Consider the following 18072-nt stretch of genomic DNA (forward strand, 5'->3'; position numbering starts at 1 on the left):
CAGGAGACAGTTTCATCAACAGAGTTATACACAAGGGCTGAAGACAGTTAGGAGGTATGAGGGGCAAGGTTTGGCACAATGATTAAGGTGTTTACCTCACAGATACTAGGCACAGGGTTTGATACTGAGCTCAGACTATTGGCTAGGCTTGTAGTAATATGCAGACTGATAGCCTAGTATTTACCAATAAAGCAATAAACTAAACTGCACTTTCCCCTTCAAAAGAGGTATGACACTCCTTGTGGAGGAGGAAGGTCTGCAGACTCAAAAGTGCCAGAGGCACAGCAGCCTGTGAGACCACAATGACAATGGACATGCACTGGCTAGATGGTTGACTTTCCAGGTCACCTTAGCTGCATGTATAGTTTTGCAGGAGCAGCTAACTTCTGATAACCGTACCCGAGTTATCAGGGTTGGAGGAAATCTCCTACTTCCCATTCGGTGCCACAGCTTTGTTACAGACCTCATCTTTACTTAGACTACCGTCATCTCCAGTCTCAGCAAGTCTGACCAAAAATAATAATAAAAAATGCAAGTAGGGAGGCAGATGTTAACCTTGTACTATCGGACGCAGCCCTTTCCTCTACCACAAGGGCCATCACACATTCTTCATAATCACCAGTTCACCAGTCTGCCTTCCGATTAAGCATTGATAAAGAGCAAAGGCAGCATTCTAGGCATTCAGTGTCTACTACCACTTCCTGCATTCCTCCATAGGTTTAGGCCGACGACTAGAAGGAAGAACAGCTTCCACTGTAAAATTTCCAGATTTTCTTTGCGGTTCACCTGCTTTCTCCCAAACACTAATAAGAAGAGGTGCACAGCATCTTCTTGTAATCTCCCCTTTTATGTAGTCTTAATTTAATATCAGGATCATGATCAGTGCATACCAAAGAGCATGGGACACAACATTAAACAGGGAACCTCAGACTTTAATGGAAAAATTCTCCAGTAAAAGTATTAAGTATTTCACTATAACGGTGTTATACTGTTTTCAAAAGTGCAGGTCTTGCTTTTCAAACAAAATATGATGAAGATTACCTACCTCTGGTATGGACCTGAACAATGTTTCATCATAGAAAAGGCTACTCCCATCCTTCCACTTACCTGAAGCAGTTGTGCATTGTGGGAAAGATCCAGCACTGGCTTCATGAAACCGGGACCAGGCCCAAGCAGGGATCCTTGCAGTGATGAGCCTGATCCACCTAAAATGAAATAAATATTCACAAAGCTTAAAACATATCAAAACATCCTTAAAAATCCAAGTAATGAAAAACAAATCATACATGCATTCTTAACATATTAGCTGATCTCCAAGATGACCTTTGTTGACTACCAATGAATATTTAGCTTTCAAAAATCATCTTACACTCAAGTTGGCTCAGTGGCATAAATGGATAAAGCCCTGACTGCAACCAGGACTTCCAGGATTTAACTAGCATCTTGAGAGTTAAGAGAAGCAAATGTGAGGCGATGAGCAATTATGAGGCAAATGGCTGCTCTTTTTGATTACCAGCTTACTACAGCAATCAGCTAAAGTCAAAGCACTGAATCCCTTACAAATGGAGCAGCTTCTCGCAACAGATTACACAAAGATCAGGATGGTCCTACAGAGGCAGCTTATGTCCACAAAACTTACATTTTTCTAAAGCTCTCTTTAGCCCCCCCCCCCCCTCCAATGTCCCAGCCAACATACAAGCACTGTAAAAGGACAAACATTAAGGTTCAGGCTTCTAGAGATGAAAGAAGAGAAGAAAGTACAGTTTTGTACCTACCATAAATGTAGATGTTCGAGTGCTAATACAGCTGCAGTAATCACAGATGGGTTCTCTGCCGTCAGGCGGGTCCTCGGTCGGCCGAATTCCAAAGTCTAGGTCCGGCGTCGGTTGGTGTCGCTTTCTCTCTTGACGTCAGTGAGGCCAGAGTATATAAGACACAGCCGACGCCATGTTCTTCAGTCTTTCTTGCCCCAGATGTCAGGTGCCCCCAGAAGGAAGGCAATACATAAATTATATATATATATATATATATATATATATATATATATATATATATATATATACAAACAATGCAATATAATCCAAAATCAGTAGTTGCAAGCAAATAAACCATAGAAGGATAACCCAGTCAGGTTGTATGAAGAGGGGGTTAGGCCCTATGCCTTTACCAAGTGGGGAAGGCGGGAGGGTAACTTGTACTGCATCTGTATTAGCACTCGAACATCTACATTTATGGTAGGTACAAAACTGTACTATGTTCATCGTGCATACAGCTGCAGTAATCACAGATGGGTAGAGTCCCAAAGCTACACACAGGGTGGTAGGTACTAGTTGGAACTGGGATGAGCCAGAATGCCCTGCAACACAGCAGTGGCAAAGCCTGCTCTAGTTTTGGAATATAAAGGCAGGTGGTAGTGTTTTGTGAAGGTATGTACAGAACTCCAAGTGGCGGCCTCCAAAATGTCTTTGGTAGGAACTCCTTTGAGGAAGGCTGTAGAGGTAGCTGTGGCCCTGGTGGAGTGGGATCTGATGCCTGTGGGAACAGATTTCCCATGATATGAATAACAGAACCGTATGCAGTGGCCTATCCACTTAGAAATTGTCTGCTTGGTCAATGGCTTCCCTTGAGCCCCTACAGCATAGGACACAAAAAGTTGTTCTGATTTCCTGAAGGACTTTGTTCTGTCCAAATAATAGCGTAGCTGTCTATGGATGTCTAAAGAATGTAGCAACCTTTCCCCTTGGTTTTGAGGATTGGGGTAAAAGGTGGGTAAGTGTATGGCTTGGTTTAAAGCTACCCTGGATACCACTTTAGGCATAAATGACGGGTTGGTAGAAGGGAAACCCTGTCCTGATGGAAGATGAGGAAGGGCTGCACCGCCATGAGGGCCTGTAGTTCCGAAACCCTACGAGCTGAAGTGATGGCCAGAAGGAAGGCTGTTTTCCAGGACAAATATTGCAAATCTGTTGATGCAGCTGGTTCAAAAGGAGGCAATGTTAATTTTTCTGGAATGTAATTAAGATCCCAGGCTGGTATTGGTTGTTTCCTTGGAGGTCTTATATTCTTAGCCCCTCTGAGGAACTGTCGTAAGAGTGGGTGAGAAAATAAAAGTGGATCCAAGTTGAATTCTGCAGAAATGGCTGAGGCATGGATTTTTATAGAAGAAAATGAAAGTCCACTGTTCAGTAGCTCTGCTACATACTGTAATATCTGAGGCAAATTCAGCTTTTTAGGGTGCTGGCCTTTTTTCTCATTCCAAGAGCAGAACAGTTTCCATTTTGCGGTGTAAGCCTTTCTAGTAGATGGTCTTCTGGCCTCCAAAATGACATCCTGCACCTCCTTGGAAAGTAGGGTCTGTTGTGGTGTTAAGGAATTTTCCATGCAGCAAGATTGAGTGTTTTCAGCTGACCGTGAAGCGTTTTGTAGCTGTGCTGAGTCAGCAGAAGAGGCATTAGAGGTAGGGACCAGGGAGGAATATGTGTTAGACTCCTCAGGAGCGGATACCAGTGTTGCCTTGGCCAATCTGGAGCAATCAGTATCATCTTCGGTCTGTCTGCTCTTGCTTTCAAGAGCACCTTGGGCAGAAGAAGCAGAGGTGGGAAAGCGTAAACTGTCCATGCTGTCCAACTGAATGAAAGGGCGTCCACTCTCCAGGCCTTTGGGTGAAAGGTCCTTGAACAAAACTTTTCCAATTGATGATTCCTGTGGGAGGCAAAAAGATCTATGTCTGGCCTCCCCCACTCCTGTATTATCTCTGCAAACCCCTGAGGATGCAACTTCCATTCGTGTGGATCTGTCATATTTCTGCTTAGATTGTCTGCCAGCGTGTTTTCCAATCCTGGCAAGTACTGTGCTTGAAGTTCGATTTGCCATTCCAGAGCCAAATTCCAAAGAGTCATGGCTAGTCTGCACAAGGGGTATGAATGTGTTCCGCCTTGTTTGTTTATGTACCACATTACTGTGGTGTTGTCTGTTGGTAATTGTCCTGGATGCAGGAGGTCCTTGAAAGCTATAATTGCATTTACTACTGCTAGCATTTCTTTTTGATTGATGTGAAGGTGCTTTTCCTTTTGGGACCATTTGCCCTGAATGCACCTGTCTGTCATGTGCGCCCCCCAGGCGTAGTCTGAGGCGTCTGTTGTGATGACTTGGTTTGCTTGAGGCTTGCAGAAAGGGAGGCCTGTGTTTGCTTGACATGCTTGGGCCCACCATAGAAATTCCTTTTGCAAACATGGAATTATTGGTATTATTGTTTCCAAACTGTGACTGTGTTGAGACCATAGGTTTTTTAGGTACCATTGAAGTTTCCTCATATGCAGCTTTGCACATGGGATTAAAAGAATGCAAGATGCCATGAAGCCCAGAGCCTGCAGGATTTTCCTTGCAGTAAGCCTGGTACATTTTGCTAGTATTTTGAAGTACTGAGTTAGCTGCCCCTGTTTTTCTGGCGTTAGATAGGCCATCTGGGTGTTTGTGTCCAAGTTGGCACCCAGGAAAGTTATTTTCTGAGATGGTGTTAGCCTGGATTTCTTTTTGTTGATTGCATATCCCAGAGAATGCATTAACCGTGTTACATAAGACAGATGTTCCAGAAGTATGTGCTTGCTGTCCGCTTGGATCAGGCAGTCGTCCAGATAAGGGTAAATTTGTATCCCTTGAAGTCTGCAGTAGGCAATCACTGATGCCAGGCACTTTGTGAATACTCTGGGCGCAGTAGATAAGCCAAAGGGCAATGCAGAGAATTGATAGTGGATTGAACCTGCAAGAAATCTGAGGTATCTTCTGCAACTTTGTCTGATTGGGACATGCAGGTATGCCTCCTTGAGGTCCAATGTTACCAGCCAAAACTCTTTGCCCAGCATGGGAAGAAGCTGCTGTAATGTGAGCATCTTGAATTTTGGTACGAGTAAAAATGTGTTTAGGATGGATAGGTCCAAAATGGGTCTCCAGTCGGTTCCTTTCCTTGGTACCAGAAAAAGTCTTGAATAAAAACCTTGACCTTGTTCGTGAGTAGGTACCTCTTGTATGGCTTTCATGCTTATGAGCTTTAAAATTTGTAGTTGTGCCTCTGCCCTTTGATTGTGTGGCAGGTTTGGCATGCCTCTCATTTTTGGAAGAGTGTGGAATAGAAATTTGTAGCCTCTGTTTATAACGTCCAGGATCCATTTGTCTGTTGTGACAATATGCCAATTTCTTGCAAATAATGCTAGCTTTCCTCCCAAAGGTGCTGCCAGCTGAGACCTGCTTGGCATGGAAATGAGGGAGTCATTGGGTTTGTTTTCTGTATTGTCGTGCACTGTCTTCGCCACCTCTTGGTGCTGGAGTTTGCCACTGTTGGCCTCTATATGATCCTTGTGATTGCCCTCTGCCCCTTGTGCGTCTGTATCTACCTCTTTGGGGCTTGTCAGTGGCTGGAAAGGACCAGTTTTTAGAAGGCCAATTTCTGCTAAAACGTGGTGGTTGGACCTGTAAAAAAGCTTTGACAGTTTGCATAGATTTGGCTTTTTCTTCCATTTTCCGTAATATCTCCTCAGCATTAGTACCAAACAGCACATCCTTTTGTAAAGGAGCATCTAGAAGTTTAGCTTTCACATGATCAGGCAAGCTTTGTTCCCTAAGCCAGGCATGTCTACGAATGACTGATCCTGCAGCAGCCGCTCTTACTTGAGGCCTCTAGGGCATCATAGCCACATTGTAAGGTGTGTTTACCCACTTGCTCTGCACTATGCATCATATCCTGTAACTCCTTTAAATCTGGTTGTTCAGGCTGAGACATTTTATTCCTTAATTGTGATAACAGGAACTGTTGATATTTAAGCATATGAAACTGACAATTTAAGGCCCTCATGGCAAGGGTGGCCGAGGTATATACCTTTTTTCCCCACCTTTCTAAAGATCTTGACTCTCTTTCGGCAGGAAGTGGATTCTTGGCAGTAGAGGCCTTCAATCCCTTGGGGCCTTGAGAAATGGTCTCAGGATCAGCATTATGGCTTTTGTAGAGAAATTGGTGGGAGTTAGGAACTCTGTAGTACCTATCAGGTTTGACTGGTGCAGGAGGCAGGGAATCCGGGTTAAGGCAAGCCTCCGAATAAACATCATCAAGTATGTCCAAAACAGGAGGTATCGCCAGAGGCCTGTGTTGAGGTAACAAAAGAAATTCCCTAAGTCTTTTCTTGGAATCAGAAAAGTCTTGGCCTTCCCAATGGAAGTGTTCCCTTAAAGTGTGCAAGGTTTCCCCAAAGGAAAAATCCTCAGGAGGAGATACAGAAGGAATGGACTGCTCTGAAAAGTCTTGGCCTTCCCAATGGAAGTGTTCCCTTAAAGTGTGCAAGGTTTCCCCAAACGAAAAATCCTCAAGAGGAGATACAGAAGGAATGGACTGCTCTGCATCTGAATCTTCAAAAGGGGAGTAAGAGTGTTCCTCTACATCAGAATGTTCTGATAAAAAGGAGCCCTGATCAGAAGAGAGAGAATCTTCCTCCACTCTGGGTCTCTTGTCTGGAGGGGGTTGAGAACCCCTGATAAGAGTAATCAAATCCTCAGCCATTTTCAGCATCTGTTTTTTAGGCATGGGGCCTGGAGAAGGGCCCTGTGCAACAGGCGTCTTGGGATGCCTGGCTGCTTTGGATTTAGTAAAGGCCTTAATAGAAAAAGAAGATGAGGGTCTAAAGACACCATGGGTGGAAGTGGACCTGTCCACATTAGGAGGCTCAACATTAGCAATGGCTTCGGTTGTAGTCTGGGAAAGGGCCGAGGTATCTGCCGTTTCGGGTACAGAGGACACCGCCAAGGAAGTGTCGTCGGTAGTCAGGGACTGCAAAGGCGTCTCGCTGAGAACCGGACCACGTGTAGCCGGTTTTGGCGTGGTGTCGGTGGAGACCGCGGACCTCGGGTGTCGGTCCTTGTCCTTGCGTTTTTTGGACAAAACGGTAGTCGGAGTCTCAGACGACATTTTATAATCAAAGGCTTTTCCAAAAAAGTGTTGGGCGAACTCCGCCCGACGCTTAATAGTGCGTTTATTGAAAGTAGCGCAAAAGTGACAGCCCGAGACGCCGTGGTCTGGGCCTAAACAAGGTATGCAGAAAGAATGGAAATCCTTATGCGGTATTTGCTTCCCACAAGCAATACAATTATTAACTTTTTCTGACATCGGTCTGAGGCAAGAAAAGTTTCCCCAACGGGGTACTTAGCTTTAATGAAGACTTCGGTTTCCAATTTTTTTCGTAATTCAGGAGCTGGCCGACCGGCACTTGCGAACTGCTTCTGCTTCGGGCACCGCGCGGCAAAAAAGACAGAAGAACATGGCGTCGGCTGTGTCTTATATACTCTGGCCTCACTGACGTCAAGAGAGAAAGCGACACCAACCGACGCCGGACCTAGACTTTGGAATTCGGCCGACCGAGGACCCGCCTGACAGCAGAGAACCCATCTGTGATTACTGCAGCTGTATGCACGATGAGCATCAGGCCCTAGGTCTAAAGAAGTGACATGTTAGGTAGGGGAAACAAGGCAAGCTATAAGAAATAGAAAAAAAAAATAATTTCAAGACACCAAAACTGAAGGCACTGACTAATGAAATAAAAAACGGTCTAACTTAACTTTTCCATAGAAGAAACACCACAGAAGATCCATTCCTTAATTGCTCGAGCTCAGAGAAAAACTCTATTTCAAGACCTGGAGAGTTCGCCACCAGGGAGCAACTGTAAGTAGGAAGGAGCTTGGGCTCATCAGTTCATTGTAGCCACTAGAGGGTGACGAAGGCCTCAGTCCTACTGTTTTACTATAAGGACAGGATATGAGAAATCTAAAGAAATAGTACCAGAAGACAACCTTTTACACCTCTATGGACTGATGCCAGAAGGGAGGATGTTCACTGGGTCGGGGGAAGGGCACAAGTCTATGTATTTTGGATAGCCTCAGGGTTCCACAAGCTAGAAATCCCAAAAATAATTTCTGCAACTGTAAAATGGGAACATTTTACCAAAACTAAAACATTCCAAGTATGTTCCAGTGTTGTAGTACTGCTCACACTTAGGACTTCTGCATTAATCTTTCACAGCTTTACTGTACTTTTTTGACAGGCCTGCATTCCCCACTTTTTGTAAAACCTATGGATAAATGGTCAGTTTCCTCATTTCTTCTTTTTTTCCCCATCTAGGGAAAATTTTGGTTGCCCATGAATATCCACAGTCTGCATGACCCTTAAACTCTTGCTCTGTCAGACTGAACAGATCACAGGGAATTTAATGGCCAGACGCAGACTTCTGTAATCACCATGAGCATGAAGGTGGACTGGTGAAGACAGGCATTCTTGCCCTAGCACAAGATGAGAAAGGGCTGCTTGCACATGAAGGTGTGCAAGTCCTATGTTCTCCTGGCAGACAATATGAACACCAAAACTTTTTTCCAAGTCAGGCAGCTGAAGGCTGCCACAGATGATGGCTAGAATTGTGGCAATTTTAGCTTTTCTAGCACAAAGCTCAAGTCCCACAGTGGAAAGATTACTTGCCTGGTGCCCTCAAATGTAAAAACTCCCCTGAGGAGCTTGCAATTGGAAATAAAGGGGGAATCAAAGGGTTGGCAAGTTGAGGACAGCTGACAACTTATAAGACAATCCTCATTTATAAACGTCACATACACATTTATACTGAAAGACTGCTTAAGGTTCACAGCCTGCCTCTGGCACAAAAGAAGTTGTTTTTTTCCATTTTGTTAGGTATAACTTCTGTGTGTTTGGCTTGCTTCCCAGTCTCTCTTTAAAGAGCATCCTTAGAATGTATGTTTCTATATAAAAGGTAGATTAACCAAAATGTCAGCCTCGGGGTCTTTAGGTTGGAGTTGAAGAACAAATGCCCTGTTTTGAGACAGTAGGTCCCTTTTTTGGGGCAACGGGTCCCAATGCTAAGGGAGCAGAACAAGCTCTATCCTTAACACTCAGCAGAAGGGAGAACCAATGCTGTCTCAGCCAAAAGGAAGCTATGAGTGACATTTCTGTGGATTCCGGCGTGTAGCTCGCAAGACATTTGCCTGCGAGCTACATCGCCGAAACCAAACGGCTGCATCAGCACTTTGCCGTAGTGCAAAGTGGCTGAAAAGCATAGCCGCTGCAACTATAATCTATGGACGGGCAGCTGCAGCCATACGGGCTGTGTAACGCATTCCTTCTTCTCGTGCAAGGAATGCATTTATTTAATTAATTAATTAATTATTTTGTTGTCAGTAGAAACAAAATAAATAAATAATTAAATAAATGCATTCCTTGCACAAGAAGAAGGAATGCGTTACACAGCCCGTATGCAGCCGTCCATAGATTATAGTTGCAGCGGCTATGCTTTTCAGCCACTTTGCACTACGGCAAAGTGCTGATGCAGCCGTTTGGTTTCGGCGATGTAGCTCACAGGCAAATGTCTTGCGAGCTACATGCCGGAATCCCATTTCTGTACTGTCCTTGCTTTACCTGCTGTATTACCCAGAGGAAAAGAGCGATGGCAGGAAACATGTAGAGAAATACACTGTCCTACCTCATTGAAAAGGCTCATGTCTGGGCTTCGTGATATGACCCAAATCCAGAAATACACATCCATATTCAGCATCCATCACTGAGAGTCTGCCAAGGATTTTCTGGACAGAGAGACACAGATGCAAATAGCTATCAGGGTGATGCCTGAGCCATGAGCAAAGTACTATGTAGCCACAGGTAGCCTGCACAAGTAGTACAGGACTTCTACATGGCCTGCTAATGTACTACAATACTGTAGTGCTGGCCAGAAGGTTAAGCAGAGTCCCTAGTTACCAGATTTGCTTGAAAGCTTTTATGGCCAAGATACCTATAATAATCTCATTGACATTGACGTTTTTCCTATCAGTTAACAAATACATCACACAAACACATCTTAAAAAAAGTACTTTAAGATTCTGTGATGGCAGCAAAGCCACAAACCACTGCATTTATACGGTATTGACTAAAGCATGAAAACAAGAGTTCTAAACTTCCTTTATGACATCGCACTAAGCAGTTGCATTTCCATGTTGTTCTGTAAGGCGCAAACTTAAGAAAAAGAAGCCTCCAAGCCAGGAACGTGGAGAAAAAAAAAAAAAAAAAACAAAGAACTGATCAGAGGAAACAGACAGCAAGTAGCAGATGTGCAATCAAGCGGCCAAATGAAAGCCAAAAGGAGGAAATAATTTTCAGAGCTACGTCTGCTAAGCAAATGGCAGAACAGAGAGCAAGCAATGCTGGAAGACATTTGGAGGGACATAAAACAGATTAAGCAAACCCTAATGGAAAACATCCGCACAAAGGAAAAGAAAATGGGGGAAGTAATTGATGGGATCAATGAGCACACTTCACTTTATCCAGGATATGTTAGCACAGAATGAAGAATGAAAAGTCTACACCATAGCAACTGAAGCGACACTCTATTGCCTAGAGGCCAGAGTAGTGGATATGGGGATATGGAAGACAGGGCACAGAGGAGAAATATAAATGTAATAGAGTTACTGGAAGAACAGGGAGGAGTGGAATGTACTAAAGGAATGACAGGATTGCTTGAAAAATGGAGTGTGTCCCCTAAAGTGAAATTAAAATAGAGAGAGAGCTCACTGAACTGCCTCGCCACGGAGGAATGATAAGCAAAGTTTCCCAAGCCCAGAGGCAATTCAATTTCAAACAATCGAGTTGAAGGAAAGAATACGATCAAAGATCTGGAAACCATGGAAGAGATTTACAGTGGAGCAAGCTAATGTATTTGTGGAGCATGACTTTTTGTTTTGAAACAAGTGGAACACTGCGATACCAGTTAATAAACCCGTAAAGAACAAGTTATGTTGGAAGACTCTGTATCCAGCTACTATTCAGATATTTGCCCAGAGCTTTATTACATCTTTAACCAGTCCAAATGAAGCACTGGCATTCATTACATAACTAATGAATTTAAGACAGGGGACTATGAAAGTAGCAAATGGAGGTGGAAGACATCAGGGAGAGGAGATGACAGAAGGAGACAGCAAGAGAAAATAATGGGGTTACTTACCTCCGTTGAAGCAGCAGTAGAATCTGAGAGAGAAAGTGGAACTGATAACAGAAGCAAGAAGAAAGGGAGGGGGTATAAGGAGAGAAGGCTACAAGGAATGAGAGAAGAAACAAGTAAAGAAGTGTGTCGGAAGAAGAAAGGAGAAAAAACGAGAGACATTACAGACCTGGCAGTGACAAAAATATGACAAAACTGTCAGAATGCTATACATATGCAATTATTAAACTATGTTTCCCAATTTGTACCAGCTGGGCATTTGCCCCAGGAACAAAAACATTAGAAAAGTAAGAATAAAACTGGAATAATGCAGAGAAGGAAAACAAAAGTGCTGGTAAGAAGGTATATGAACATTTTACTGAACATACTGCAATATTTATATCACTGTACTAACGCCACGGAAAATTCAAGTAATCTGCATAATCTTGTTACAAGAACAAGCTGTTGATTAGGAAGAAAGAGCAATTGTAAATATTTATAAGGTGAAAATGACAACATGCAGTAATGGATGGCTACCTACAAAAGCAGCAGAAGGCTGGAAAGAAGGGTTATCAGAAGACAATAATCGTGTGTATATATATATACATATATATATATATATATATATATATATACATATATATAAGAAAGTGAGAGGTTACAAAAAAAAATCAATAAATAATGAAATAAAATAAGTTTATACTACACTTTCTTCAATATCCTTCATCACCATAACAATTACAAAAATAAAGTGTTAACACAACGTGATTTACTGCTATAAAACGTGGTGTGTGCCAAGACTGTATAGCTGTACGCAATGAAATAACTAACATTTATTAACGTATATCAACAAGAAGTAAGAAATACAGTTGTGGAAAGAAAACTTATAAAGAGAAGTTAATTGAGACCTATATGACTGAAGGGTGAAGTAGGAACCAAAGGAGGTGAGAAAACGCAAGCACCATTTGCAGAGAGAATAAGTGATTGAGTAAATGGCTCAAAATGTATAAATAAAATAGCTTTTCGAGGAGTTAAAATAAAATTCAAAAGCATAAAAGGAAGCACAGAATAAATGTAGACAATAATACATATCCAAGGGTACTTCTTAATGGTAAAGAAAAACTGGTTCGGACAGACAAAATAAAGGAGGGACAATATGCCCAGGAAGAGAACCTCCCAGTAGCAGCAGATAAGAAAAGACATGTTAGGACAGTAACCTTTGTACAAGAAAGTAATGGGGTGAGGACAACATGCGAAGGCAACACATCCAGCTGGTACAAAACAGAACTTAACCCCACTGAAGGAGTATTGGGAAGTGAAGAAAAGTACAGTTTTGTACCTACCATAAATGTAGATGTTCGAAGATCCACATTGCTGCAGTCCTTACACTTGGGTAGTCCGCTGTCCTCGGTCGGCCCGAATATCAAAGTATAAGGCTGACGTCGGTCAAGGCGCATTTGACTGACATCAGGGCGTCAGGGTACAAATGCGCATGACCGACGTCATATCCTCAGTCTTTTCTTGCCCCAGATGTCAGAAGACCCTAAAAATAAAGGTCAAAACCAAAAGACAGCAAACAAACAACCAACCACCCTTGCACTAATTATATGTACAATATATACAATATACACAATATTTACAACCCAACCCACACAACCACCTCTAACTACAGAGGGAAGGAGGGAGGTAAATTGGACTGCAGCAATGTGGATCTTGAACATCTACATTTATGGTAGGTACAAAACTGTACTATGTTCTTCATCTCACATTGCTGCAGTCCTTACACTTGGGTAGAATCCCAAAGCAGAGGAAAGGGAGGATGGCCAAACTATAAGGAAGCAGGAGCTGCCAAAATGCCCTGCAAAACAGCAGTGGCAAAACCAGCCCTGGATTTAGAGTAAAGTGGTAGGTGATAATGCCTAGAGAAAGTATGCACTGAACTCCAAGTAGCTGCCTCCAGAATATCCTTGGTTGCCACCCCCCTCAAAAGCTGTCAAGTGGCAGTAGCCCTAGTGGAATGAGGCCTAATCCCAGCTGGAATCTCCTTGCCATGATGGGAATAACAGAAAGCAATGCAAAACCCAATCCACTTAGAAATAGTTTGTTTTGACACAGGCTTGCCCTGAGAACTCAAAGCAAAAGAAACAAATAACTGCTGAGACTGCCTGAACCCTTTAGTTCTGTCCAAATAATATCGCAACTGCCTGTGTACATCTAAAGTGTGCAAAATCTTTTCCCCTTTATTTTGGGGATTTGCATAAAAAGTAGGCAAATGAATAGTTTGGTTTAAAGCCACACTAGAAACCACTTTAGGCATAAAGGAAGGATTAGTGCGTAAAGATACCCTATCCTTATGGAAAATTAAGAAAGGCTCAACCGCCATAAGGGCCTGTAATTCAGAAACCCTTCTTGCAGAGGTAATGGCCAACAAAAGCAGTCTTCCATGATAAATATTTCAACTCAGTAGTAGCTGCAGGCTCAAAAGGTTGTAGAGTGAGTTTCTCCAACACAAAATTGAGATCCCAAGCAGGAGTAGGAGCTCTACGTGCGGGTCTTATATTCTTTGCCCCTCTAAGAAATTGCTTGAACAAAGGATGAGAAAACAATGGTGGGTCACAGTCATAGTGAGCTGAAATTGCTGCAGCATGAACCTTAATAGAAGAGAAGGACAAACCTTTGTCCAGTAACTCAGTAAGATATTGAAGAGCCACACTTAAATTAGGCTCAGAAACATCAAAATCCTTTGCTGCACTCCAAAATAAAATCTCTTCCATTTATCTGCGTACACTTTCCTTGTACTGGGCCTTCTAGCTTCCAAAATCACATTCAAAACTTGTTGCGGAAGTTGAGACCCTCTATGGTTCAAAACAGAATATGCCAGGCTGTTAGGTGAAGAGAGTGAAGTTTGACATTGAGCAAATGACTGTCCTCCTGGGACAACAGGTGTGGAATCGAAGGCAAAGGCCATGGAGGCTTCCGTACCAGACTTCTCAGTAATGGGTACCAGTGCTGTCGAGGCCAATCTGGAGCTATTAAAATCATCCTTGGCTTGTCCTGTCTGACCTTTAGAAGTACCTTTGGGAGGAGAGGCAGAGGTGGAAAGGCATACACATGAAGATTGCTCCAATTGAAAGAAAGAGCATCCACTTTCCAAGCTGTGGGATGAAACCTTTTCGTGCAAAACTTTGGCAGCTGATGGTTTAGTGGAGAAGCGAACGGATCTATGTCTGGAGTTCCCCATGACACTGTCAATTTCTGAAATACATGAGGATCCAATTTCCACTCGTGGGGATCCATAATCCTTCTGCTCAACACATCTGCTAAGGAGTTCTGTGCACCCGGCAGAAACCTTGCCTGAAGATTGAGCTGTAAACTGAGAGCAGTCTCCCACAAAATCATTGCTTGCCTGCATAGAGGATAAGAATGTGTTCCCCCTTGCTTGTTGATGTACCACATGACAGTTGTGTTGTCTGTTAGAATCAACACCTGCCCTGGAAGAAGTAAATCCTTGAAAGCTATTAATGCAAACTGGACTGCTAACATCTCCTTCAGGTTGATATGTAGATGTTGTAGTCTGGCAGGCCACTTGTCTTGTATCCACTTTCCATTTAGATGAGCTCCCCAAGCTTTGTCTGAGGCATCTGTCGTTAAAATCTGACTCGCCTCTGGCCGGGTCACAGAGAGTCCCTTGTTTAGGTGACATTCCTGAGCCCACCACAAAAATTTCTTTTGAATGCAAGGTATTATTTGAATGACAGTGTCCAAATCCTGGCAGTGCTGTGTCCATACATTTTTGAGATACCATTGCAGCTTCCTCATATGCAGTTTGGCATTGGGAAGCACCAGAATACAAGATGCCATGAACCCTAAGGCTTGAAGGACTGTCCTTGCAGTCAGCCCGGACTGATGAGATAGTTGATGGAAGTAAAGGGAAAGATTATTTTGTTTGTCCGGGGTTAAAAAGGCCATCTGAGATGCTGTATTCAGTCTTACACCCAGAAAGCACATTTCCTGAGAGGGTACTAGACTGGACTTTATTTCGTTCACAGAATACCCCAGGCATCTTAGCACTGCTATCACATATTCCAAATGATGAAGAAGCTCTTCCCTTCCTTGAGCCAGAATCAGGCAATCGTCCAAATAAGGATAGATCTGTATTCCTTTTAGCCTGAAGAAAGCTATCACTGGAGCCAGAACTTTCGTGAACACTCTGGGCGCAGTAGATAAGCCAAAGGGCAATGCAGAGAACTGATAGTGAGAAGTCCCAGCTCGGAAACGCAGATACTTCCTGCAACTTAGTCTGATAGGAACATGAAGGTAAGCTTCCTTGAGATCCAAAGTTACCATCCAATGATCTTTGCCCAGCAGAGGTAAAAGCTGTTGTAACGTCAACATTTTGAACTTGGGAATGTCCAGATAAGTGTTGAGGACAGATAAATCCAAAATTGGTCTCCACGTGTTCCCCTTCTTTGGTACTAGGAACAGGCGAGAATAAAATCCTAGGCCCACTTCTGGCATAGGGACCGGCTGTATGGCCCTAGTTGGAGTAACAGAGAAATTTGCTTGTGAGCCTCTATTCTTTGTTGAGGAGGAACGTCTGGCATGCCTCTGAAAGGAGGCAAGGTATGGAAATAAAACCTGTAACCGTGGTGTATGATATCCAATACCCATCTGTCTTGGGTAATTAAACTCCAATTTTCTTTGAAAAGTGCCAACCTTCCTCCCAAAGGTGCTGCCAGACGAGAAGGCTCTGGCAGCGGAAAAGGTAGGTTATTGGGTCTGTTTACGAAAGGACTGACCCCTGCCCTCACCTGAAGACTGTGCAGGAGAACTCCCTGTTCTAGGCCTGAAAGAACCCTGAGCTCTGCCCCTACCACGTCTAGATCTACCCCTAGACTGGGAATCATAAGAAGGATACGTCCACCCCTTAGTAGGCCAATTTCTACTAAACTTTGGAGGCTGAACCTGCAAAAAATCATTAACAGTCTGCATAGACTTAGCCTTGTCCTCCATCTTCTTTAAAACTGCCTCAACAGGAGACCCAAACAACACATCAGATTGTAAAGGAGCATCTAAAATCCTTGTTTTAACATGGTCAGATAAATTTTGATCCCTCAGCCAGGCGTGCCTGCGAAGAACTGATCCAGTGGCAGCCACCCTAGACGAGGCCTGTACAGCATCAAAACCACATTGCAAAGAATGCTTACCCACCTGTTCAGAAACATGTACTAAATCTTGTAACTCTTTACAATCAATACCTTCCGCCAGAGCATCAACCTTAGACTTCAATTGTGAAAGGAGATAGTTTTGGTATTTCAACATGTGAAACTGGCAATTCAAAGCCCTCATAGCTAGAGTGGAAGAAGTATAAACTTTCTTTCCCCATCTATCCAAGGCCCTGGCCTCTTTATCTGCAGGAACCGGATTCTTGACAACAGAAGCCTTAACACCTTTAGGCCCCATGGCTAACAGTTTCTGGGTCTGCCCTAGGACTCTTAAAAAGATACTTATGAGCTTCAGGCACCCTGTAATACCTATCCGGTTTGACAGGAGCAGGAGGCAAAGAATCAGGATTAAGAGAAGCCTCTGTAAAAACATCTTCCACTACATCCAAAACAGGAGGTATAGCCAAAGGCCTATGCTGGGGTAAAACAAAATTCCCTAAGCCTTTTCCTGGAATCAGAGAAGTCCTGACCTTCCTACTTAAAATGCTCCCTCATGGAATGAAGAGTTTCTGAAAGAAGCAGAAGGAGTAGAATCATCCACATCAGAATCAGAATAAGGAGAGTACTCCTGCAAGTCTTCAGCCGAAGACTCTGAAACATCCGAAGCCTGCTCAAAACTCCCTAGTTCAGGCTCCACCCTAGGTCTCTTATCAGGAGGGGGCAAAGAACCCCTAATCAAAGTAATCAAATCTTCTGCCATTTTAAGCATATGCTTCTTGGGCACAGTTCCAGAAGAACTAGGGGTGACACCAACTGAAGCTAAACCTGGCCTGCCTCTGGGAGAAGCCTTGGAAACAGAAGGAGAGGGCCTAACCACCCTAGGCAGGGAGGGGAGTATAGTAACCTGAGAAGCCACATCACCCTGACCTGCCTCCTGAGAGGCCACATCCTGCAATAGCAAAGTCTCTCCCTGGGATCCCAAAGAAACCTCCGGTGGAACCACCGGCTCCACTGACACCTCTAAAGAACCGGCGTCCGGTACGGACGGTTCTTCTAGCCTAGGCTTAACTGCCTTGTCTTTGCGCTTCTTCGAAGAAGCGGGCGTCGGAGCATCCGACGGCATTTTATAATTGCACCGCTTCCCGAAGACTAACCTGGCACAATCTAATCTCCTCTTTATAGTGCGCTTATTAAATCTAGCACAAGAGCGACACCCAACAACGTCGTGCTCAGGCCCTAAACAAGGAATACACAAAGTATGACAGTCTCTATGCGGTATCTGTTTCCCACAAGAAATACAATTATTCACTTTTTCTGACATCCGTTAAACCACTGAGGCAAGAAAAAAACCAAAATATTCCCCAACGGGGTACTTAGCCAACTTTGACTCGGTCTGAAACTCCGGAATCGAAAAATTTCAGAACGCCAACCGGCACTTGCAATACTGCTTCTGCATCGGACCATGCGGCAAAAAAGACTGAGGATATGACGTCGGTCATGCGCATTTGTACCCTGACGTCCTGATGTCAGTCAAATGCGCCTTGACCGACGTCAGCCTTATACTTTGATATTCGGGCCGACCGAGGACAGCGGACTACCCAAGTGTAAGGACTGCAGCAATGTGAGATGAAGAACATCAATGACTAGAGGAATGCAAGGCGTCATAATACGAATGGCAACTAATGAATGGCCGTTAACAGACTGTGTGTGTGTGTGTGTGTGTGTGTGTGTGTGTGTGTGTGTGTGTGTGTGTGTGTGTGTGTGTGTGTGTGTACAAAATACATGTATGGTTTCACTTTATAATCTCGAAATGCTGAAATATCGAATTTCAGCATTTCTAGACTATAAAGCTCAAAATGTGGAAAGCGCATAATCGCGAATTCAAATATCTCGAATTT

The 18072-nt window shown here is 43.6% G+C and overlaps 1 protein-coding gene across 2 annotated transcripts in view; it reads right to left on the minus strand.

The window, feature by feature from the left end:
* The window catches only part of CCAR2 (cell cycle and apoptosis regulator 2), a 2452621-nt gene that overhangs the window by 2224246 nt on the left and 210303 nt on the right, over window positions 1-18072 (minus strand). For both annotated transcript variants that reach the window (XM_044082935.1, XM_044082934.1), the window contains exon 3: window positions 1108-1205. In XM_044082935.1, the coding sequence (XP_043938870.1) occupies window positions 1108-1205 (98 nt within the window). The remainder of the gene's footprint in view (window positions 1-1107; window positions 1206-18072) is intronic.

Source organism: Protopterus annectens, chromosome 9.part0, assembly GCF_019279795.1.
Source record: "Protopterus annectens isolate FY-2018-M chromosome 9.part0, PAN1.0, whole genome shotgun sequence".
NCBI lineage: Eukaryota > Metazoa > Chordata > Ceratodontiformes > Protopteridae > Protopterus > Protopterus annectens.